We start from the raw sequence: 25,100 nt of genomic DNA on the forward strand, positions 1-25,100 counted from the left end.
TTCGAGTAATTTAAAACAAAAAGGTAGATTTAATGCAATAACAACATTAATCTGAGGATAAATAAATCCACAACAGACTTTGAAGTTTGGATTTTTTTTTCCTTTCGTGGCAGAGAGAATGGTTTTCTTAAAGCACATAGGACTGAAGATGTCAAAACAAAATGTAATCTCTTAATGTCCAGGTCAAACAGGCTTGGTCCTCCCTGCTGCCCTCCTAACACGTGCCACTGGCCAAGGTGATAAATTTCTCTCATCTAACTCAGGATGGATGTTAGTTTCAAGAGTAACTAGATGGTTTGTTTCCAGAATCATCTTCTTGTGATCCCATGCTCTGTAAAGGAGAGAGACAATCCATTTATGTTTGCTCTAGTCAAAGGTTTCCCACCAGCCCCGAACAAGCACACCCACTCCTTCCCAAGGACAGTCACCCTGTGTGCAAATGAAGAGGCTGTAGTTTACAAACTTCCAGACTGTAGTTTGAAAATGCTCTCAGTGAATCTCTCTGTGAACTTAGTGACAAAGATTTTCAAGAAATTTGGCCAATTAAACATTTAACCTCAAATCAAGTTCACATTCCTGATGAGGAAATACCTCTCCTTTTCTACCCAAGCCAAGTCGATTTAATGACGGGAACGCTAGTCACCTTTTGTACGAACTGGGGGTTCACGGTGATCTCCTGGTCCATGGCCTTCAGTCGCTCATCCAGCTCAATGCACTTCAGCATCTGGTGAGAGACACATTTGAAGGTTGTTAGTGAGTTTAGGTCCATTTACCTCCTTTTTAACCTTGAGTATTAATATGGGTCCTACAGGTTCACAGTCTCATGATCTGAAACACTGGGGCTACAAAGGTTTTGGAATCAGAATTTTTTGAACGCAGAAAGTTAACAGAATATAACTTCTACATATTAACTAACACCCCAGCAGGATCTAGGGAGGCACCCCATAATCAAACACATTAATATTTTGTGCAGTGAAACCTAAAAATATGCACACTAAGCAGGATAAAGACCATACATCATTTCGGGTGAAATGTGCCATCACACTGAGTTACCAAAAACCTTCAGTTTTCAGGGGCTTTTGGATTTTAAACTGCAAAAAAGGGAGTGTGGGAGTATACTATGTTACTCTTCATTGCTTTTAGGCTTCGAGATTTATTTATTAAAAAAAATTTTTTTAAAGATTTTATTTATTTATTTGACAGACAGAGATCACAAGTAGGCAGAGAGGCAGGCAGAGAGAGAGGAAGGGAAGCAGGCTCCCTTCTGAGCAGAGAGCCCAATGCGGGGCTCAATCCCAGGACCCTGAGATCATGTCCTGAGCCAAAGGCAGAGGCCTTAACCCACTGAGCCACCCAGGCGCCCCTAGGCTTCTGAGATTTAATGTCAGACGTAAAAAATGCAGACTGGCCACACAGTCCCAACTCATGGCTTGAACCCAGAGGGGCACTCAGAGCAGCACGATCTCAAGAGCCACAAAGGGGACCCTGCTCCAGCCCTCGGCTGCTGCCTGGGAACGGCGGCATGGCCCTCCTCTCCCAGCTGCCCCGCTCCCTCCCACCTGGACCAGGAATCTCAGTGCACCTTCCTGCAGGAATGAGGCTCTACATCATAAATGGTGGTTGGGTGTGAATAAAATTGTACCCATTGTAAGACCCTAAAGTGTTTTAGTAGCTAAACTAGGCTCTGGTGAGCTGACGGGAAATCCAACCCACCATTTACTTATAATCATACAATCTGGGAGAAGTTGAAGCAATGCCTGTTTTCAAAGTAACTTTCTAGGAACGAAGATGTTCCTAGAAGCTAGTTGGGAACTACCTGTAGTTAAAACGAAAATTGTCCTGGAGCACAGAGGCAGTATTTCAAATAGAGCATCTCAAACATCGATCAAAACAAACAAATCAAAATCTGGTGTTCATATTTACCTCCTGGTCGATGTTATGAAGCATGGCTGGGTTATTATATTTTTCAGGGTTATCATGGAAACTGACCATACCATCCTTCTGATTAATACTTGCAAAAATTTCACCATCCTCTATCTGTCAAAAAAGAAATCAGGAAAGTAGTTTAGACGCAGATACTTTATAGATCTAGATTGTTTCAATATAATCAGGGGAAAGGACAAATAGCAATAAATTTGTATGTATTTTTAAGCACTATCTGTTCATTCAGTATTTACTGAACACCTACTACGTGCTTAGCACCACTATAGATGCTAAGGGGTGCAAAACACACACACATCCACACACATCTGCCCTTGCAATTTTTTTTATTGAGGTAAGTTTCACATAATATAAAATTAACCATTTTATAAGTGAACAATTCAGGGATGCCTGGGTGGCTCAGTCGGTTAAGTGTCAGCCTTCAGCTCAGGTCATGACCCTGGGGTCCTGGGATGGAGCCCTGTGTCAGGCTCCTGCGTCAGGCTCCCTGCTCAGCAGAGAGTGTGCTTCTCCCTCGTTCTCTCATTGCCACCTCCACCCCTGCCTGCTTATGCTCTCTCTCAAATGCATACATAAAATCTTGAAAAAAATAATAAAGTGAACAATACAGTGTAATTTGTAATGTAACAACCACTTCTATCTAGTTCCAAAACATTTTCGTCACCCAAGAGAAAAAACCCTGTATCCGTTGGAATAGTGTCTCCTTTTCTCATCTTCTTTCGCTCCTCACAACCACCAATCTACTTGTGGATCCGTGGATCTGCCTGCTTTGGACATTTTGTATAAGACACATGGACATATCATACCAGACTGCATATGCTTCTTTTGTTTCCCGCATCACCCAGCACAGTGCTGGCAAAGGGCCTTGCATCTTCACCTGCGAAACCCTAAGATACCCTACTATAAATTCTCTTTGGCTCCTTCAGGAAAATTTTTCTGCTAACGCTGATTCCAAGGTATTTTCAAGGTCTATGTTCGTTTATTTGCCTCAGTGACTGTGGATTTATTTGACTGGCCCTTAGAGCCAAATCCTGTCCAGAAAGTTAGACAGTGAGAAACCAGGAAGTCTCATGAAGGTATTATTAGGATTCTTAACACATTGCTCCACATTTAAGCTTTGGAAAGGACAGATGCTACTTATGCAACGGCAACCAGGCTCACGTAGTCAACAGAATACATCACTCTCTGTGTGATCACAGACAGCCGCCTCTTTAAAACACGGGTAGACAATCATCCTATGATCTCACTGATACGAGCATTTTGAGAAACAAGACAGAGGATCATAGGGAAAGGAAGGAAAACTGAAACAAGATGAAACTAAAGAGGGAGACAAACCATAAGAGACTCTTAATCTCTGGAAACAAACAGGGCTGCTGGGGGAGTGGGTGGAAGGGAGGGGGTGGCTGGGTGGGGGACACGGGGCAGGGAACATGTTGTGGGGAGCGCTGTGAATTATGTAAGACTGATGAGTCACAGACCTGCACCCCTGAAGCAGATAATACATTAGATATTAAAAATAAAACAAAATAAAAACAAAAACGTGGGTGGACTATACCCGAATAAAACGCAAACCTATGTTTACCACAGTAGTTCTTTTCGTAGTAACCAGAACTAGAAACAACCCAAATGTCCATCTAATTAACGGGAAAGTATACTCACACAGTGAAATACTGTAGCCCTGAAAATGAAGGAAACCACATGCAACATTTCGCTCATAATATCAAGCAAAAAAAGCCAGACCCAAACAAGTATGTCCTGTACACATCCTTCTGTATAAAGCTAAAAAACAAATACAAACTAAGATGTGAGAAGTCAGGGTAATACCTTTCTAGCCAGGGGCAGGGCTGGAAGCAGGCAGGAGAGATGTTCCTGGGGTGCTGAAACACTCTGCTTTCTGACCTAGGTGTTAGTTTCACCGATGTCTTCTTTTTGTGGAATGTATTTGGCTATACACTGCAGTGTAAGTTTTCTCTGTGCAGGCTGTATTTCAAAAAAATGTTTCCTTAAAAAAATCCCTAACATACAATCTGAATAGGCCAATATCTATTAAAGAAATTGAATCTGGGGCACCTGGGTAGCTCAGTGGGTTAAGTGTCTGCCCTTGGCTCAGGTCATGATCTCAGGGTCCTGGGATCGAGCCCCGCATCGGGCTCTCTGCTCAGTGGGGAGCCTGCTTCTCCCTCTCCCTCTGCCTGCTGCTCCCCCTGCTTCTGCTCACCCTCTCTGTGTCAAATAAATAAATAAAAGCTTTTAAAAAAAGAAATTGAATCAATAAGTAATAACCTTCTAAAACAAAAAGCACCAGACCCAGAAGGATTCACTGGTGAATTCTACTGAATGTTTAGGAAGAAATTATACCCATCTGTAGTCTGTTTCAGAGAACAGAAGCAAAGCGAATACTTCCCAACTTATTCTATGAGGCCAGCATTACCCTAATATTAAAACCAAAGACATTACAGGAAAGAAAACTTGAGACCAGTATCTCTCATGAACACACATGTAAAAATCCTGAACAAAATAAAAGCAAATCCAACAATGCATCAAAAAGAACCATACAGGCGCACCTGGGTGGCTCAGTGGGTTAAGCCTCTGCCTTTGGCTCGGGTCATGATCTCAGGGTCCTGGGATCGAGTCCCACATCGGGTTCTCTGCTCAGCAGGGAGCCTGCTTCCTGCTTTCTCTCTGCCTACTTGTGATCTCTGTCTCTCTTTATTATAAATAAATAAAATCTTAAAAAAAAAAAAAAAAAGAAGAGAGAGTCCAGAAATTGGCCTATGTAAATAGTCAACAGATCTCTGACAAAGAGCAAAGGCGAGACAATGGAGCAAAGGTGGCCTTTCCCACAAATAATACTGGTACAACTGGATATCCACATGCAAAAACACAGACCTTACATCCTTAACAAAAATTAATTCAAATGGGTCACAGATCTAAAGGTAAAATGCAAAATTGCAAAATTCCCAGAAGAAAATGTAGGAGAAAACCCAGATGACCTTGGGTGTGATGGTAACTTTTTAGATATAATGCTAACGACACAATTCATGAAAGAAAGAATTGATCGGCTGGGCTCCATTAACATGAAAAGCTTCTCTCTGAAAAACACAATGTCAAGATGAGAAGACAGACCGCAGATGGGGAGAAAGCATTTGCAAAAGGCACATCTGACAAAGAACTGTTATATACAAATACACACAGAACTAGCGTAGTTGGCTCAGTCAGTGGAGCATGCGACTCCTGATCTCAGGGGTCGTGAGTTCGAGCCTCCCGCTGGGCACAGAGATTAGCTTTAAAAAAAAAAAGAAAGAAAGAAAAAGACATACAAAGAACTCTTAAAACTCAACAACAACAAAAAAACCAAATAGATTAAAAAATAGGCCAAAGACCCAAACAGATACCTTACCAAAGAAGGTATATCAAATGCTACCGAGGAAGAGGGCCAATTGGCCCTCTCTTTCATTGCTGGTGGGAACGTAAAATAGTGCTGCCACTTCGGAAGACAGTTTGGCAGCTTCTTACAAAATTAAACATAATCTTACCACATGACCCAGCAATCAGACTTGCTGGCATTTACGGAAGCGAGCTGAAGACATACATCCACACAAAACCTGACATGGATGTTTACAGTTGCTTTACACATAATCGCCGAACTTTGAGAGCAACCGAGATGTCCTTCGGGAGGTGAACGGATAAACTGTGCCACATCCAGGCAATGGAACATTACTCAGCACTAAAAGGAAGTGAGCTATCAAGCCATGAAAAGACACTAAGGAACCTTAAATTTTGATACTAAATGGAATAAGCCAATGCAGAAAGGCTACATACTGTAGGATCCCAAGTACATGACATTCTGGAAAAAGGAAAACTATGGAGACAAATAACAAGATCAGTGGTTGCCATAGGTGGGACTGAAAGGCAGCGCACAGATTTCTAGGGCAGTAAACAGAGCTCTGCGTGACACCACAACGATGGCTCCATGCATGTCATTATACGCTTGTCCAAACCTACAGAATGTACACCTCCAAGAGTGAGCCTCACGTAGAGACTCTGAATGACCATGCGTCTGGAGAGGTCCAGCAACTGTAACACAAGTGCAACTCCTGTGAGGGCTGCTGTTAACGGGGAAAGCTGAGAATGTGCGGGGTGCATATGGGAAATCTCTACCTTCCCCCTCAATTTTGCTATGAACTTCAAACTGCTCTAAAAATATTTTGTCTTATTTAAAAAAAAAAATCCCCGCCCTCATAGACTTTATACTCTAGAGCGAGTCTTGGGCTCACACCGTTGTTGGGCAGTATGGATCTCCTGGGCTGGATCGCTGTCTGCTGTGTGATGGTCCTCCGCATTGCAGGATGGAAAGTGGCATCTCTGGTCTCTACCCACTAGATGTTAGCACCCCTAACTGTGACAACCAAAATATCTTCAGACACTGGCAAATGTCCCCTGGCAGACAAAACACTCCTGGTTGATCCAGAGCCTGTGAGGCTCTGTCTGGGTTGGTCACACAGGGTTCAAAACCCATCCCTCTCCTTTGATCCCTCAAAGCATGTCCCTAGCTCATGAGTCCATGCAGGTGTCATACACATTCGTGTATTTCTTCTCACCCACCCAAGAATGAGTTTCCTGGGGGCACTATGCGCACTCAGTCTGTATAAGCCCTGCGGGGTTTAGTTAGCAAGGTGTTCTTGACAGGCATTCCAAGGTTGGTCATGTCAGACAGATTTTGTCTGTTTGGGACGCGTGTGTGTGCTCTGAGAACTGGGCTGAAGAAAAATACCTCAACATCTGTACGTTGCATTATGGAAGTAAAATACTCCATTATCATAAGGGAAAATCGTTTTACTATGACCATTATCCTAATCCTGATATGGCAGCGCTCCTGAAATCAGAGGGGAGATCATTAGCAGAAAAATGTAAACTGCTGCCTTGCAACACTCAAGATTTGCCTGACCTGGGCGGAGGATGCAAGTCTGGTTTGATGGATCCGATCAGAGCCACATATTTTCAAAACTGAACAGGGAGGTGGATTACAATGTATCAACTTGCTGGATCACCATATACTTGTTTATTTATTTTTAAAGATTTTATTTATTTTTTGAGAGACAGAGAGAGAGCATGAGTGGGGAGCGGGGGTAGAGGGAGAAGCAGAAGACTCCCCACGGAGCAGGGAGCCTGACCTGGGGCTCACGGCAGACACTTAACCAACTGAGCCACCCAGGTGCCCCTACCACGTACTCATTTAAATGATGCTTATCCAAATTTGGGGAGTGGAGAGATGTAACTGGGACGTTACCAGCAGGGATAACCGTAATATCTGATTTCTGAAGGCAGGTCCTGAGATGGGGCCTGCTTTAGCCCCATTTGTTGCCGCCATTGCTCTAAGTGTGATCACGAACGGATGATGGCCCACAAGGAGGGGCTCAAGTCAGATCCCAGTCAACGGCTGTCACCCTCTAGCTGAACAGGACATCCTTGATGTGGGCAGCAATGCCCCGCCCTACACAGGGGCACAAGTTCATGACTTCCTCATGGATCAGCACGTTGAGCAGCACTGCTTTATGACTCTTGGTACATGTGAACTATTTCACAAGTGTTTTAAAATTTTAACAGGACACTCCATGTATATCATATCACGTATCATATGAGTACATAAGACTGAAAAACCCCATAGCTTTTAAGGAAGTAAACCAAAACGTCCAGAGGTTGACTCTGACTTTTGGATGTCCCGCTCTTTCTTTCTTTCTTTTTTTTGTTTTTAAGATTTTATTTATTTGACACACAGAGATCACAAGTAGGCAGAGAGGCAGGCAGAGAGAGAGAGAGAGAGAGACAGAAGCAGGCTCCCTGCTGAGCGGAGAGCATGATATGGAACTTGATCCCAGGACCCTGGGATCATGACCTGAGCTGAAGAAAGAGGCTTTAACCCACTGAGCCACCCAGGCACCCCCCCCTTTTTTTTTTAAGATTTTATTTATTTATTTGCCAGAAAGAGAGCGCACAAGCAGGGGGAGTGGCAGGCAGAGGAAAAAACAGAAACAGGCTCCCTGCTGAGGGATCATGACCTGAGCTGAAGGCAGCCACTTAACCAACTGAACCAGAGGCATCCCTCTCTCTCTTTTTTAGTATTTCCTATAATGAATATCTATGACCTTTATAGGGACAAAAATTCACTAATTCAGTTTTTAAAAGTGAAAGCACACTCACCATGTGTAGGACATATTTCTCTGCCTCCTGAGGTCCAGATAACTGCACACGACTTGCCATATCTTGTAACGACAATGTTAAAAAGGTCTGAAATTCAGAAGTAGAATTAATCACAGGTAAAACAACTGAGGACATACGTTTTATTAAATGTGTACAGAACTCTACTTAATCACTGAAAACCTGCTTTCCATGACTGTGCAAAGTAATTTTTTGTTGTGAAGATGACTTGAAGTTGATGAAGCCTGTGGCTGTGGTCATCAGTTTCCTAGAGGAGTCATGACCTCCAGATATGTGTCCTGCACACACTTCCCTCTGTGCCTGAGAGACTTACACACTCGTACACACTCAGTTATTTACTACAGCACCGTCTGCGAGAGCAAAGGCCTAGAACCACTTAAATGTCCACTAACAGAGGGCAGGTTGGTGCAGTCCGGTATAATTGCACCAACAGACTCCAACACAGTTGTTAAAAAAAAAAAAAGAAAGAAAAAGCAAGGGTACTTCTCATGGACTGAAAGAGAATCTGAGATGATAATGTATACCATTAAATATAAAAAAGGAGAATGAATAGCGTGCAAGGCGCAGTGTGTAAATGAAGGGAAAGAGAGTGTGTGTATCTGTGAGAGAGGGCAGTGTGCGCGCATGTGTGTTCTGTGCACAGAAAAGCTCTAGAAGTCCACCCGAGAAACTGGTAATGCAGGTTGAAGAAAGAAGAGGGGTGGGCTAGGGTATGGAAACCGGATGGAGGTTTTTGTATCTTTGAATGTTGTATTGTAAATGTATTGCCTATTAAATGTAATTGACAATATCACAGACATTCTTCAAGATTCAAAGCTAAAATGTGTAAACCACGTGGGAGATTAGGAGGAAGTCAGTATTTACCCCTGCTCCATTGGGGACTGGAAAATGTCGCCTTTTGGGAACACATTAAGAGAGCTCTTTTTTAAGGAAAGCTGGCATTATTTATAGCAATGGCCTTTTCAGAGCAGGGCATGTTAAAACCACGAGGCTGAGAATCTGTAATAAGCCAATCTACATCTACTTTAAATCTATATCTACTTTAGTTCAGAGAGTAGCATCCAAGAAAATGAAATTATTGTTAATTTTTAAAGAAGTACACAGCAGTTTAACCCAAGTGAAGACTTAAATTTCCTATATCCTTGCTTGGCCTACTTGGCTCCACGACCGTCCCCTCCTTACCACTCTCTGGCTTCTCCAGGTCCTCCCACTGTCATATCCTCCACCCAGAGCCCAGCAGCCCTCCCACCACTAGGTCGCCTAGCAACAGACACCCCCTATTCTGGCTCCTCTGCCTCTACACCCTGTCCCACTGCTGCATCTGACTAAACTCCTTCTCAGGAGATAAAAGCAATCCTATAGCTTGAAGCTGCTCTCCGTTTCCTACTACCTGTAAGCCTGGGCCTTTGGAGGTCACCTGAGATTTCATGTTTCCTCTATACTTTTTTGTACTGTTTCAACACTTGGTAATCAGCATGTTTCCTACCATCTGAAACCATCAGCTTACTTCCATTTTCAAACCAAATATGGCATGACTGGCCTACCTTCTGCGCAGAGCCCATTCAGCTGTGCCTAAGTGGCAATGTCAGGTAGTGCCACGTCAGGTAAGAAGTTTGAACAGAGATTACACAGCCCAGGTGGCTCCACACTGGTCACAGGGGACTCGAGTGTGCATCATTAGTTCCACGCCCTCCACCAACGGCACTGTTTACCTCTCAGGCTACCTTTCTCTGCCTCCCCATGGAGCCGTATCTCCTACCTGTCTTCCTCGTCACCTGTTCCTCTTCTCAAATACCCTGCTCTAGCCCTGGAAAGACCAAAAGGTATAAATCAAACACTTTCTAAGTCATCAGTTGTAAGAGCTGTTGCTTAGGAGAGACGTCCTGCCACACTCTGTCCCTGTCTCTGCTTCCTCAGTCCTGAGGAGAAGGAGAGAAGAGGGGGAGGCCCCAGGGGAAGAGGAGAGGCTATCTGAGGGCGCCACTTGCCTCACCTTGGTTAGCCTCTGAATATTCTTCTTATAAAGAGAAGACAGGCACTGCTTCACCAGGCCCATGTTGTTGTCACGAGTAAAAGTCTCGCTGTGCTTGTTCACCAGGTTGCGGAGTTCTGAGGGATTATTGGTTGAATAGACTTGTGCTAACTCGTGGTACGCATTGCTAAGAGGCTACAGGTTTAAAGCAAAAAACTGGATTAAAGCAGTAGAGATATGCACTTCGTATAGGAAGCAAAAGAAGACGCTACTATGTTTTGAACAAGTACATTCAATATCATTTTCTGTTCCCTAACAAGTTATAATTTACCCAAGGTGAATGCCTAGTTTTAATACGTGATTACACTGGGGGAAAAAAAGAAGGCAGAATCTTCCAGCACTCTCAAATCTCTTGCACACTTTCTCTCTCTCTCTCTCTCTCTCTCTCTCACACACACACACACCCACACACCCCCTCTCACTGGATGCAACAGGACCATCTGTTCTTTTTTGATAAGAGAAAAGAAGACAGAACAAGAGAACTAACAGCGGCTGAGGGCCTACTAAGACCCTGAGCTGCCTTAGGGATTTTACAGACATTATACTCGATTTGAAATATTAAGAAATCGGGGCAGAGGTCTGAGAGAATGAGGGGTGGTCATGAGGGGCACAGGCAGAAACTGGGTTCAAACCTCTGTCTCTACTCTGAAGTCTGTGCTCTTTACCGAAAATGACAGCCTCATAAAAAAACTACTAATGCTTGTGAATGACATCCTGCAGTCATGAAGACATCACTTTATAAAAACACTATTACTGGGACACCTGGGTGGCTCAGTGGGTTAAGCCTCTGTCTTTGCTGAGGTCACGATCTCAGGGTCCTAGGATCGAGCCCCGCATTGGGCTCTCTGCTCAGCAGGGAGCCTGCTTCCCTCTCTCTCTGCCTGCCTCTCTGCCTACCTGTGATCTCTGTCTGTCAAATAAATAAATAAAATCTTTAAAAAACAATGACACTCTCACTAAAACAGGCCAGCTCAAGGGCCACCTGAAGGGGCCATGTAGTTCTCCAAAACAATCTGAGAATGGCTACCCTAAACCTACCCTGCCCATCACTCTTCCATGGGATTCGAGGAACCTCTCTTAACCACCTCTTCCCCCACCCCAATCTGTGACGGGGCACCCTAGAGCCCTAAGAACCACAATAAGGGTCTTTAGCAAAGAACACTGAGCTATCTTCAACAAGACAGCATAAAAATCTTCTCACTGAAAGATTTTCTAATTGATATCCTGAAATTTTGAGTTCTATACAACAAAGAACAGGGTTAAAATTGTTATCCAAATGACTGTGACCTCACGACCTCTTGAACTACCCATTTTTATTATAAACCATGAGTATGTATTTCAAAACATTTAAAAAAAAATAATTGTTTTTTAATGTGATTCCAAACCTGGGTCCTCAGTGAAAACAAAAGTTCCGTGAACAGAACTTATGGTTTTTCATATAGGGGCTCTACAAAGATTTCCCACGCTTGGGCAGATTGAGTTCAATAAAATCAAAACTGCCCTTTTAGCATTTCTGCTAAACTATAATGAAGAATAACAATGACAAAATTAAACAACCTTTATAGAAGCCTAAACATCTATGGCAATAATCCCTCAAAGCTAAAGGTTGAAAACAAATTTCTAAGAAACATTCCACCCCAGTCAGGTGATCAGAGGGCGTATGGCTCCAGACAGTAAATGTCTGCTATTAAGTTTATCAAAAGTCTGCTAACTTGAAGTTGCTGGGAGAGCTATGTCATTATGAAAGAAAATTACAGAATTAGTTATCATTATAATCTCCTTATAGACTTAACAAGCCACCTAAGACATCAACTCAAAAAAACTCACCTTAATGAATCTACCCACAATTTGAGACGTATACTTCGGTAGCTGTTGTACTTTTCCAAGTAATATCAACGAAACTAGAATATACTTTTTATAGGATTCCAACATGATGTGACTGACCGCCATGGCAGGAGTAGTTATAGCCTGAGCAACAGGAGAGAGAGCACAACACAGCAGAAAGGGAATCAGCCATATGTATCACTTGAATTAAATAACAATTCTTCCACGTCCTGTATTTTTAATACCATCTTTCTTGAGATGTGATTCTTATGCTGTAAAATGACCCTTTTCAGGTATACTCTTTGTGGCTTTCGGTATATTCACCATGCTGTCCGACAATTTATCACCATTACATAATTTCAGAACACTTCCATCTCTCCAAAAAGAAACCCCACACTCCTCAGCAGTCACTCCCTATTCCCTCCTCCCTCCAGCCCCCGGCAACCATCATTCTAATTTGTCTCTATGGATTTGCCATTCTGGACATGTTGTAGAAATGGGATGATAATAAATATGGGGGCTTTTGTGACTGGACCGGCTTCTTTCACTTGTTGTCAAGGCTCATCCATGTTGTAGCAGTTACTTGGTGGCTGAATCATACACCACTGCATGGCTGGACCACATTTTGTTTACTCTCCTCGGTTGATGCGCATTTGGGTTGTGTCACCGCCTGGCCACTAAGAATAAGGCAGCTGTGAACATCAGTGTACAGATTCTGCTGGAGCCCTTTGTCTTCGCTTCCCTCAGGTATATTCCTAAGAGTGGAATTGCTGGGTTGTGGTGTTAAGTCTAGGCTGAACATTTTGAGGAACTCTGGACTGTTTTCCACGGTGGCCACACCATTCTACACTCTCATGGGCAGTTTGAGGATCCCAAATTCCCCACCTGCTGGTCAACGCTAGTTATTCTTGGCTGTCTCTTTTTCATTCTAGCCGTCCTACTGGGTGTGAACTGATACCACACTGTGGATTTGATTTGCATTTCCTTGACCACTAGCCATGGTAAGTATCTTTCATTTTATTTTTTTTAAAAGATTTTATCTATTTATTTGACAGACAGAGATCACAAGTATGCAGAGAGGCAGGCAGAGAGGAGGAAGCAGGCTCCCCGCTGAGCAGAGAGCCCGATGTGGGGCTTGATCCCAAGACCCTGGGATCATGATCTGAGCTGAAGGCAGAGGCTTTTACCCACTGAGCTACCCAGAGGCCCCGTGATGGTGAGTATCTTTTCTTGCATTTATCGGTCGTCTATCACCTTTGGAAAAATGCCTATTCAAATCCACTGACCATTTTTAATTTTTTTTTAAATTTTTTATTGTTGGGTTGTAAGAGGTCTTTGTATATTCTAGCTGAAAGTCTCTTTTCAGAAATGGAATCTGCAAATATCTTCTTCCATTCTGTGGCTGACTTTCCACATCGTTTCGCCCGGATTTATGAAGGTTATAATATCATACCCAAGTCAGTGCAAATATTTCAAATCAAAACCCAAACCGCTGAGCCTGTGAGGAATTTGAGATTCTACAGAAACAGTCACCTAAGTGCATGCACATACACGTACAAGGACTCCTGCCACAACACAGCTCTGACAGTGAAACGTACATTCCCGCTAATCAAGGACTAGTCAGTCAAGTAGGTCAACGTGTGATGTGGCATGAGAAGGTGCAGCTGCTTTCACTTCTTGCTTCTATAATGCTGCATGATCTGATTTTTTTCCAGTAAGCACATCTTCCTTTTGGAATTTTTTTGAGCAGTAAAAAATAAAAAATCTGTATCATCTTCTAAAATTAAGGTACTAATGCCATCTATAGCCGCCTGTGTGTTAATCAAACACAGCTGCATGAAGCCGATGAACACTAGACAATGTTTGTCACTCGTGCAGAATCTGGATATAAACACGCTTTCAGGGAAAAGGCAGCTATCTATATCAGAAATGTTTTGTTTTTAACATTTCAACTACTTGTGCTAGGGCTTTTTTCCCAAGTGCACTAGTTACTTGCCTGCCTTTTTAAGGCCCTCATCATCTTGGTATTTCTGGCTCATCAGTATGTTACCAGCTACCATCCTGGGCTATAAAACGATCATTCACTCAGTGGCTGCAAGGTGTCTTTATCATTTTGGGAAGAACTCAAACTTTTGACTCTGTACTCTGAAACTCTAAAAGAGAAGTCACCTTGAAGATTTTTTTTTAAAAGACTTTATTTATTTATTTGATAGACAGAGATCACAAGTGGGCAGAGAGGCAGGCCGAGACAGAGGAGAAAGCAGGCTCCCTGCCCAGCAGAGAGCCCAATGCGGGGCTTGATTCCAGGACCCTGGGATCATGACCTGAGCTGAAGGCAGAGGCTTTAACCCACTGAGCCACCCAGGCACCCCTACCTTGAAGATTTTACCTGACCAGACGTCATTTTTTGGAATAAGCTCTATATCTAACATGGAGCTTGAACTCAAGACCCCGAGATTAAGAGTGGCACATCCTACTGACTGAGCCAGCCAGCTGCCCCTGACAATACACATCCTTTAATGACACCATCTAGGCCCAGCAGCACCTTCTGGTGACTCTTCCCTCTGTCCCCTTAAGTATTTATCAACCCCCCCACTCACTGAGGCAATGTTCCATCAGAGACACATGACACGCATGCCTATTTATGTGTTAACATTTCAACTAAATTGTGAGTTCCTTTATCCTTTATTACCTTAATGTGTGCTATGAATGTAATAAGAAATATAAACTTCTGGGACGCCTGGTTGGCTCAGTTGGCTGAGTGGCCCAGTGGCTCAGCATCGTGGGATCGAGTCCCACATCGGGCTCCTTGCTTGGCAGGGAGCCTGCTTCTCCCTCTGCCTCTGCCTGCCTCTCTGTCTGCCTGTGCTTGCTCACTCTCTCTCCCTCTGTCCCTAACAAATAAATAAATAAAATCTTAAAAAAAAAAATATAAACTTCTGACAAATTTCTTAAAATACTAGTATTAGCCAATGTTGTATCTCTTTCTCAGAATCTAAAAAGTTCTACCAAATAATGGCACACACCAGTGGCCATTATAAAGACACAAAGCAAGAAAGGGTTTTCCACATAAGAATGTTTTACTTATGGGGTAGCTGGGTGGCTCAGTGGGTTAAAGCCTCTGCCTTGGGCTTGGGTTATGATCCCAGGGTCCTGGGATCGATCCCCGCATCGGGCTCTCTGCTCTGTGGGGAGCCTGCTTCTCCCTCTCTCTCTGCCTGCCTCTCTGTCTACTTGTGATCTCTGCCAAATAAATAAAGAAAAACCTTAAAAAAAAAAAGAAGAGTATGTTTTACTTATGAAAATAAATAACACTCAACAGAACACCACACATGGTTTTAGAACAAAAAGATACTTCGGACATCATTCAGTTCGCTCTCTCCCCTTTCTGCAGAGCTATAAAGGTCAGGTGATGTACAGAACTTAACCTGAATCAGACGGTGTGAACGGCAAGCCTCGATCAGACCCCATGCAGCAGAGCTCCTCCCTCCACTGCCACTGCCCTTCAACTTAAGGAACAGTTTACCACTGTTTACTTGAAGACAGAGAAACAGTGTTTGAAAGGACCTCTACCCGAAACTCAGAGGCCCAAGGTCAATCCACTACAGCTGTATACATCTCTGATCACACAAGTTCAACACAACCTTGGGGCATTTAGAGAGATGATTACCTGTTCATAAAAGTACAGTGCTCTTTCAAAGTTCTTCAGCCCGGTGTAGATCATCCCTCCATAATAATAGTAACATAAAAAGTGCTTTGCATCATAGGCTCCATTCTCTTTACAGATATCCATCATGTCCACATCAAGGTATGGAAGGGCAGGCTTAAAGCATTTTGCCAGCAAACAAAGCTGTGAAAAATTTTATATTACATCATCATTTTAATTGTACTTGGCAGGCTATAGCAGAAGGAGCAAATTCATGATTCCAGAAAGGTCAAGAAAATATTTTAAACCATTTTATTGATTAAAAATGTTCTAAATGTTGACACAGTACCCCATTTTCTTAAGCATTCAGAATAAAACAGCATTTCTTTATACAAGGACAAAGCAGCTATGAGATAAAGCACTCCACAGATGAATGGAAGCACCTATTCATAGCCCACCTAGTACCCATTCTGTTCACAGATGCCCAGACAAGTGAGTCCTTTTTCTCTTTAAAGAGAAGAGAAAGAGATCAGTATGGAATGATAAAAATGGAAGTTTCTCTTCAATTATTTCTTTTCAATTGCTAAATTCTGTATGTAAGTAGAGGGAATTGCTCAATTCGAACTCAAGAAGGCAAGCACACGGCAACGTCCTGTGACTGTGCAATGCTGGCACAGGGGCGGATCTAGGTGTAGATACAGAGCTGTGCGTTTAGGACCACGCACTTTACTGTGTGTACGTGATACCTCAATCACCACAGGCTTTTAAAAGCTAAAAAGTAAAGAAAAGCACCTTGATGTGATACTAGACTATGTGTTTGGAATAATCCGGGTGCCATGTTATTAAAGACACAATCTACACCCCATGGGGCTGGTTGAAACCCCCCCACCCCGGTCTTACGGAATACTCTAGAGCTGTAAAGCATTGAAGTGGAGTCCTCTCTAAGACACAGTGAGTAGAAAAAAGACAAGAGTTCATACAGATCAATTGCTATTTGTGTTAAAAAAAAAAAGAGAGAGAGAGAAAAAATGCACACATTTGCTTATGTGGGCACAAAATATCTTCAGAAGGATACACAAAAAACGAACACGGATTTCCTCTGCAGAGAAGAGATGGGTGGCTAGCGAGCAGGGTGGCAGGAAGACTTTATTCCACATCTTCCCTTTTGCCTTCTGGGCTTATAACCACACAAAATAAAATGAGTAACACTTCAAGGTGCAAGAAGTTACCTGTATTTGTTCTCAGGGTCCATTATGCCTTAAAAAGAAAATGACTTGGGACATTCTTAACATCAAACCCAATAATGACTCAGTTTCCTCACATCACAAACCTACTGGCTGAGCCCCACTCTACAGTGTGTGTTCAGCAGCCGCCAGTTGAAAATTCCCTTCCTAACAATGTTAGTGAGTATATTTTTCAACTTCTAGAACCTATCACAGTCTCCACCAATAATGCCTCATGACCAACCTCCCACCTCTGCCTCAGGGTGACTCGCACTCCTCGGTGGCTCACCTGGCAGAGATCGGCGTGTATTGAGGTCAGCTGGTTTGTATTCATCTGCATCTTGTCTATGGCTTGCTTTAGGATGCCAATTCCTCGCAGGGGCTGTCAGAAATGACATCTCTTTCAGATAAGTTCTCAAAGATGGCAGCACATTGGATCTTATGTTGTCACTTACAAATAAAAAATAACACTAATTGATAGGTTCCTTTAAATAACAATATGAGGTTTCCATACTCTTTCAGGAAATTTCTGTCCCTAGTCAATCAGTAAACGTTTTCTTAAGCTGTTTCTTACGCTATTTTAGAGTAATTCGGCACCATTTTTTAAATCATAAAGCTTTTTTTTTCAATGCAAATTAATAATCAAAAGCAGTATTGCCAAAAAAAAAGGAGTATTACTTTATCAACAGTTCATTATATTTATACTGAAACAAACAAAAAAATTCCAAGTTATTTACAATAAAGAGCCTATGGCTTAGTAAACTTAGCTGTAGAGAAAGATGTCGGCATCTTCCCACAGGGCAGTCTAGGGATCAGCCCAACATCAGCATCTCTTACCTGATAATAAATTCCTATTGAAACTAATACCATAACTTATAAACAGACCATTTCTTGCCTTGATTATAAATAATAAGACCGAGTTTCAAGTGAGGTAGTCAGTTTCTGGACAAGAGATGTGACTCTAAAATCACTAAATAACCTACGTGGGTTTTTTCAATAAAGACTTTTTTTTTTAACCATTTCTTTCAAACCACAATTTAATATTCTGACAAAACACCAAATAGTTCTTCCTGTCTTATCTCTTTCCAAGCACTATCTGAAAGTTCAATTTCAAATAATAATTTAAAAGAAAAAAAAAAAACCCAAATGAAAACTTGTATCACGGAAGTTAAATAAGGACCAAAGATCTGTTTCAGATTAAAGCAGATGAAAGAGACAGGACAACCCAATGCAATTCATGATCGGAGATTTTCTTTTGTTGTAAAGGACGTCAGGGAAACCAGCAGCAAAATCTGAATAAGATCAGTAGATTTGTTTAAAGGATCCTGACACCAATCACTGTATTCTGGTTATATATGAGAATGTCCTAATTTGTAGGAAACAGTCATTGAAGTGTTTTAGAAAAAGCAGCAAAGTATCTGCAATTTTCTTTCCAATGGCTCAAAAAACAAAACAAAAAAGCCAGAGAGAGAAAAGGTAAGTAAGTGCGGTAAAATAATACTAACATCTGGAGAATCTGGGTGAAAGGTACATGGGGATTCTTCATATTTATCCTGCCACTTTTTGTAAAGCTAAAATGTCATAACCAAAAGTTAAGAGTTCTGGCAAACAAACAAAACCCCAGTATATTACAACAAAACGGGCGCACAAACAAAACCCCAGTATATTACAATAAAATGTGCGCTAGTATAGTAATTCCAGAAACATCCACCTGCAGTAGCAGGCTGCCCTGAGGCACTCCTCCTCCCTGGGTTTCAGAGCCTCACCCGATGGAGGAGCTAGCTGTCCCCACAGCCAATGCTTGGCTACTACACCCATTTGCCAGGGTGCTCAGTACTAAGCTGGAACTTTAACAATTCAGTTCACTGTGTAAGTTAGATCTTAAAATGTAACCAGAGGGCACCTGGGTGGCTCAGTGGGTTAAGCCTCTGCCTTCAGCTCAGGTCATGGTCTTGGGGTCATGGGATCGAGTCCCACATCAGGCTCTCTGCTCGGTGGGGAGCCTGCTTCCCCCTCTCTCTCTGCCTGCCTCTCTGCCTACTTGTGAGCTCTTGCTCTCTGTCAAATAAATAAATAAAACTGTTTTTAAAAAATGTAACCAGAGGGGTGCCTGGGTGGCTCAGTGGGTTAAAGCCTCTGCCTTCGGCTCAGGTCGTGATCCTAGGGTCCTGGTATTGAGCCCTGCATTGGGCTCTCTGCTCAGCAGGGAGCCTGCTTCCCTCTCTCTCTCTCTGTCTGCCTCTCTGCCTGCTTGTGATCTCTGTCTGTCAAATAAATAAATAAAATCTTTAAAAAAAAATGTAACCAGAAATACTTGAATAACATTGCTTACCTGTTTCCTTTCCACAAGTGCGTTTGTCAGCTGATGGCAAAGCCCAGCAACTAGAAAGAGCAATGACAAAATGTTGACAACATCAATGGCTAGTCAGGCGAAATGCATTCGGTGGGAAGTAAACGAAGTGTTACTGAGCTTACAAGTGTCTGTTGCGTATCGAATATGCTCCCCATTACAGGTGCTGATGAAAAGCTGAACCTGTGAGAACAGCGTTTCGAAGTCAGGAACACTAGGCATGGAAAACTTCACAAATCTGGAAGAAAGAGAAAAGCATCAATCCATCCTGATATTTCACTGGGGAAACAAAGAAGCAACTGAGGCCAGAAGGTGAGCCTATCTCCAGTGCTCGATGAAGGTAAATGAGCCACAGTCTTTTAAAAAACTAAGAAATGCACTGACCTAATTCTTGGCACAATCAAGAACAGAAAACTCCCTCAAATGAGGCCAAACACCATGTGGTCTAATATTCACGAGGGAACTGAATATAAATTTCTACCCCTAAATTTTCAAAACCATTTTTTTTAGAGCACCAAGGCGCTTAGGGCTATTTACTCATTTGAAAAGCAGTTGTTGTTGTTCTTGCTCTGAGGACAGACTGAAGGGGGACAAGGACTGAGAGCGCCAGACTGGCTAGGGGCTGTGGCCCTGGGTCACGGGGTTCTGTGGTCCATCTGGGACAAAGAACCAGCTGATGGGAAGGCCAGAAAGGGGGGGGAGGGAGGACATGGATGATCCACCCTGAGTCACTTGGCAGATGGGACCTTTCAACGACACTCTGAGAGCGGGTCAGAGACAGGTTTGGGGAGGAAATCAGATACGTTACTACTGCTCCTGCACTGCGTACAAGTAATCTACAAGCTCTTCTATTTTGCAAATAAATGAATTGCTGAAACTAACTTCAAGAAAAATGAGATGGATATTACTGCTTGAACACACCTGCTTCTACATGTTTCCATTTGTTCTCCTGTCTATGTGTTTATTACCCGACTTAACTGTGTCACCACGCATCTGTAACCAAACTTCTTGTCAAAATGTATCTCAAACGATCTCATTTGGGCTTCAAAATTGGTCCGTATGGCCCTGTGATTTCCATTTTATTAAGTACAAATATGAAGCCCAGGGCCCCACACTTTGTAACTGAAAGCTCATAATTCAAATCCAGGGTACTCAGAAACAAGTTCAGCGTTCTCTCCAGGTTTTAAGATATACCTTCGAGTTTCGAAATGCTTTCCTATACTTGACTTCCCTTGATACTCATCAACATGGAAGTATGTGTGTGCATAAAACATGCGTGCTATCTGGTTTTAACCAGCAAACACACACAGTAGAAATCTTCACCTCCCAGCACCATCCCAAAAGAACCTTCTGCAACGGTAGAACTGTGCTGTCCAACACAGCAGCTACGTATGGCTACTGGGTACTTGACAAATGGTCAGTGGAACCAAAGGGTTCACATTCATGAATTTACGTTTCAAGAGCCACATGCAGCTAATGGCTACCATATTGTAGCCCACAGCTCCAGCCTTATTCTGACGGTCTCCTCTCTAAACTCTATTCTAACACATCTTTGCCTAAGAGTTGCTGGGCCAGTGAGCCAGACCCCTGCTTGAAGTCCATTTCCTCTGGGTTTATTTACAGTGTTTTCAACTTTCACAACAACCATAACATCCCAATTTGTAATACTAAAACATCAAGAGAAGAAGAATTCTGTCAAGCACACGGAGTTACAAGGAACCCTAAATGAAATAAGATCTATTTAATTTGGTCTTGACCAGCCTGGCCTTGTTTGAAGGGAATTGGAAGCAATGTTGCTTTGGATCATTGGTAATTTCACTCAACATGTCCCTGTGTCGACACCGTGCCCTGTGCTATCACTCTTCCCTATTTGCTTTTTGAGGTAAAAAATGTGAACAATTCGACAGATTACATGAAGAAAAGTACTCAGACACATGCAAACCATAGAGCCCACAATTGAGATAGCTGTTTGATTTTTAAAAATAAATTTCAAAGTGTGTATAAACATAAACAACAATTGAAAAATTATAAAACTGAAAATACAACACACCATGATTAGCTGGGATGAGGAAAATGTTAACTATGGTGACTTAAATGCATACTTGTGCAAAAGAGCGCAGTGTTGTTTACACGGTTTACTTTTCTACACCAAAAAAAATGACAGCCAGAAAGTGCAGAGCACTCAGGTTTAGCAAGCACAGAACTGTAAAAGAAGATGCCCCTTACAAAACAGCAAGGACGCCTAAGGAGTGCTCTTGTACATCCAGAGCCCCGAGCACAGTGTCCAGATGGGATAAGTTCTTTGCAAGGAGTTCCCCACTCTTGTTGATCAGTTCACAAAGCTGAGTCATTTGCCCTGGAAAACAGGAATAACACTATCATTCAGTTACGGCACTAAGAAACTATAGAAACTCTAACCACAGATTTCATACCCCAGCAAGCTATAACTTAATGATTTCTTATAGCTCCCTCATTTCCGACGAGGACTCAGAAAGGCCAGAGATGTGAAATGGCCTTGACTATGACCTCAAAACTAGACCTCCGATTTCCCTCTGGCCCCTGAAAGTTTGCACGTTCCGTCCGTTCTCTCTTCCATAACCCAAGTCAGAAATGTACACATTACTATCACCACTACTCTCATCTCCCTCTCTGTATCCAAAACGTCACCAAATATAATTTTACTTTTAATTTTACTTCCTAAGTCTCTTAGCTCCATTCCTTTTTCTCTCCCCTGCCTTAATTCAGACCCTTATTATTTCTTGGCCTGGACTACATCATAAATCTTTGAAACCGTCCCCCTGCTTCGCTCTTTCTCTCCTCCAATCCATTCTCTATACTTGTACCTGTGGGATCTTTCCAAAATGTAAAATTCAATCAAATAACTCCAAATGCTTTAAGAAGTATAATCCCTCAGCCAGCTAACAGGGCCCTGAGCTTCCCCAGCCTTACCCCCTGCTGCCCTCCTCCTTTCAACACACACACCTACTCTGGTCATGCCAAGCTCAGAAAATTCACACAACATGTCATGTTCTCTAACCTTTATGTCTCTACACATCCTGTTCTCCATGCTTGGTCTTCCCTCCTTCACTCTGTTCCCCTGGGTCTTCCTCTACCAATTCATACACTTCATTCAACAATCAGTCTGGGTCTTCTTTGGACCCTCCTATCATTCCCTCTCCCCCTGCTAACTTGAAAATGTGTTCTGTGTCCTCTCTGCATCACCTGGGGTTGTGGTGGTTAGGTCATTTAACATAAAGTCAGGCCGATGGGCCGTGTCATTTCTCCAGTTTCAGAATACAGTGCTTACCAGCCCGTCAATCAACAGCCTGTTACTTAATCTCCAAATTGATCCACTAATTTTTCTCACATCCCAAAATGTTGTTTTAACAAAAGGTGTAGAATCTAATTAGGCCTGAGTTGGTACTCTGCAGGAGACTCACTGATTTCGATGGGTTATACGAATAACAGACACCATGGCCACATTCTATACTTCCAAATGCTACTAGCTGTCTTTCCGGGGCAAGGGGGTTGGCATGTATGGGTTTATATAAGTCCATGGGCAACAGCCTCTTGTCTCCTCCTTTATAGTTCTCTTTTGCATTTTGAACTTCAAGCTATACACATCAGCTATTTGTACTTAGTAGCCAAGGGACTTTTTTTCCTTATCAAAAACTACAAAAGCACTTAAACAGTATAATACTTAAAATCCAAGTGACTATAGCTAAGAACTTTGGTAATTTTGTTTCTGTGGCTTCCCTACTGTAATTTAAAATTTTCACCAAAAATAAAGAAATATACTATATCACATGCACTGCAAAAACAAAACAAAACAAAACAAAATCAACCTGTGATCTAATTATCATCTTTCAAGATAACACAAGTTGAATAGGGGAAATGCCATCATTTTATCACAAATCTCACTGGTAAATATGAAATAGCTTCTTCTAGTCAAATAATCTGCCTCCCTTTTTTTACTCACTACTCTAAATAAAACTTGAGATGGTACGAAACACACAGAAATAAGCATTTCAGTCCATTATTTCCCCCAATTAAATAACAAATGCAGAGTTGAGACTTAAAAGCTGGGTCACTATGAAATCCTAAGACAGTTAACTAGTGCGGGCCAAGGAGAGAGGCAAAGGTAGTTCAGTGCCACAAGGTGCTTCTGACATGAGCCCAATCAGATGTGGCCAATGAGATTTCCTCTACTCAAAGAAAGCTGGATATTATGAAATTCCCTTTGCTTAAGGTCCACATTAGAAAATTCTGAGTAAGAACAGAAACCTCATAAACATTTACTATGCAGTGAGCATGAGGCACAGAAGCCACAGGCAGTGGAAGTATCATGTTCATCTCTGCCTGGCAGACTGTGCCTAAAGCAGTGACTTGCACAGCAAGCATACAAAGCTTTCAGAGAAATCTCACTTGACGCTAAACAGTTCCACTTTGTAAGTGAGAAAACTGGCCCAGGGAAATTAAGTGGCTCACATAGGAAGTGACTGACAAGATTCCAACCCAAATCTAAGTAGCTATAGTACATCCCAGGAAGCAGAAGCCAAATAGTTGGTGGCATAAATGAATGAATGAAAGAACGGTTTCTTCATTCCCAGAGACTGCAAGTCTGTGCCTTCCCTGTGAACCTCGTTTCCATCATTAAGGGAAACCAGAAATATTTCGTTAAGCATGGCTTCATACCCTATCAGTTAACTTAAAGTAACAGTGAGAGCACTCCTCCGTTTTTACAAGGGGAAACAGAGACTCAAGAGATTAAAGGTGACATGTCCAAGGTCATGTAGCTCCTAGAACTTTACAGTTAACAGCTGCTGGCCATAATTTATAACTGCATCTACTGCACTGCATATAATAGGTACTGTTTCAAATGTTTGTACAGGCTTCCTCTCATTCAATCCCAACACTTCTTTGAAGTAGGGACATATTTTTATTTTAGAGATGAAGAAACGGTGTGGTTAAAGGGCCCCTCACAGCCTGCAGCTAATTACTTTAATTCTGAGTGCAGCATTCTCTATTCAGGTGATGAGATGAATGAACCAAAGGGCATGAACATTTAAGTAATACTGGTCACCACTCCACCCCTGGAAATGGAGCCCTACAAGCGAGAGCTCGCTCGGCACTCTGCCGGACTAAAACAGGCGCGGAGGCTTCCCGAGGGCGCGCCGGCCGGCAGCTGAGGGGCCGGCCAAGGCAAGCCTCCAAGCCAAAGCACCCAGAAAGGATTCGTCTCGCGCCCGCTGCCCGAGGCCTAGTCCAGAGGCGGCCAGGCGCCACTGTGACAGACGAGGCTGTGCACCAATCACCACAGAGAAGGGAGGTCGAAGGGCCAACCGGCGCTCGGGAAGGCGCCAGCGGAAGTCACGCCCCCAAAACTGTCAAGAGAAGCGCCCGGGTGGAAGGGGCCCTGGCCGGGGGGAGGAGGGTCCAGCCAGCCCCAGGGACGGGAGGCGGCCAGGTCGCCGAGCGCACGGAGCGGCAGACGAGAGAGCAACGGAGACCGAGAGCGCGCCCGACCCCTCCGTGGTCTGAGCGCCACAACCGCGAGCCCGGCCCCGGAGACAAGGCTCGGGACAGGGAGAGGTCCCAGCCGTCCGCGCTGGCGGCTGGGGTTGCAAGCCCGTCCCCGCAGCCCGGAGGGCCCGCCCAGGCCCAGCCCAGCGGCCCAGGGCCTCACCTTGAGCCGAGAGCTGTCGGACACTGTTCACGAACTGCTCCAGGGCAGACGCCATGTTTCCCCGCGGCGGCCCGAGCAGCAGAGGCAGCTCACGCGGGAAAAGGCGGCCGCTCTGGGAGGAGGGGCCGCGCCGATCCTCCACAGGGCCTCAACAGCGACCCGACGTCACTTCCGCCGGC

The 25,100-nt window shown here is 43.3% G+C and overlaps 1 protein-coding gene across 4 annotated transcripts; it reads right to left on the bottom strand.

The window, feature by feature from the left end:
• Positions 1-25,100, bottom strand: COPS3 (COP9 signalosome subunit 3). Of its 4 annotated transcripts, XM_032320720.1 has the most exons (12): positions 24,922-25,099; positions 21,462-21,591; positions 19,361-19,473; positions 19,218-19,267; positions 17,175-17,267; positions 15,687-15,866; positions 12,020-12,160; positions 10,154-10,327; positions 8,143-8,229; positions 1,924-2,037; positions 644-724; positions 1-331 (listed from the first exon to the last, which is right to left on the bottom strand). In XM_032320720.1, the coding sequence occupies exons 1-12, from the start codon at positions 24,974-24,976 to the stop codon at positions 278-280; spliced, it is 1,272 nt and encodes a 423-aa protein (XP_032176611.1). In that variant the 5' UTR covers positions 24,977-25,099; the 3' UTR covers positions 1-277. The 4 variants fall into 4 exon arrangements, 3 of the variants coding, with proteins under 3 accessions (XP_032176611.1, XP_032176612.1, XP_032176613.1); XM_032320721.1 differs by lacking the exon at positions 21,462-21,591 and having other exon boundaries at positions 24,922-25,022; XR_004280514.1 differs by lacking the exons at positions 1-331; positions 644-724 and adding an exon at positions 3,766-3,921 and having other exon boundaries at positions 1,950-2,037; positions 24,922-25,100.

The sequence above is a fragment of the Mustela erminea genome, chromosome 18 (genome assembly GCF_009829155.1).
Source record: "Mustela erminea isolate mMusErm1 chromosome 18, mMusErm1.Pri, whole genome shotgun sequence".
Lineage (NCBI taxonomy): Eukaryota > Metazoa > Chordata > Mammalia > Carnivora > Mustelidae > Mustela > Mustela erminea.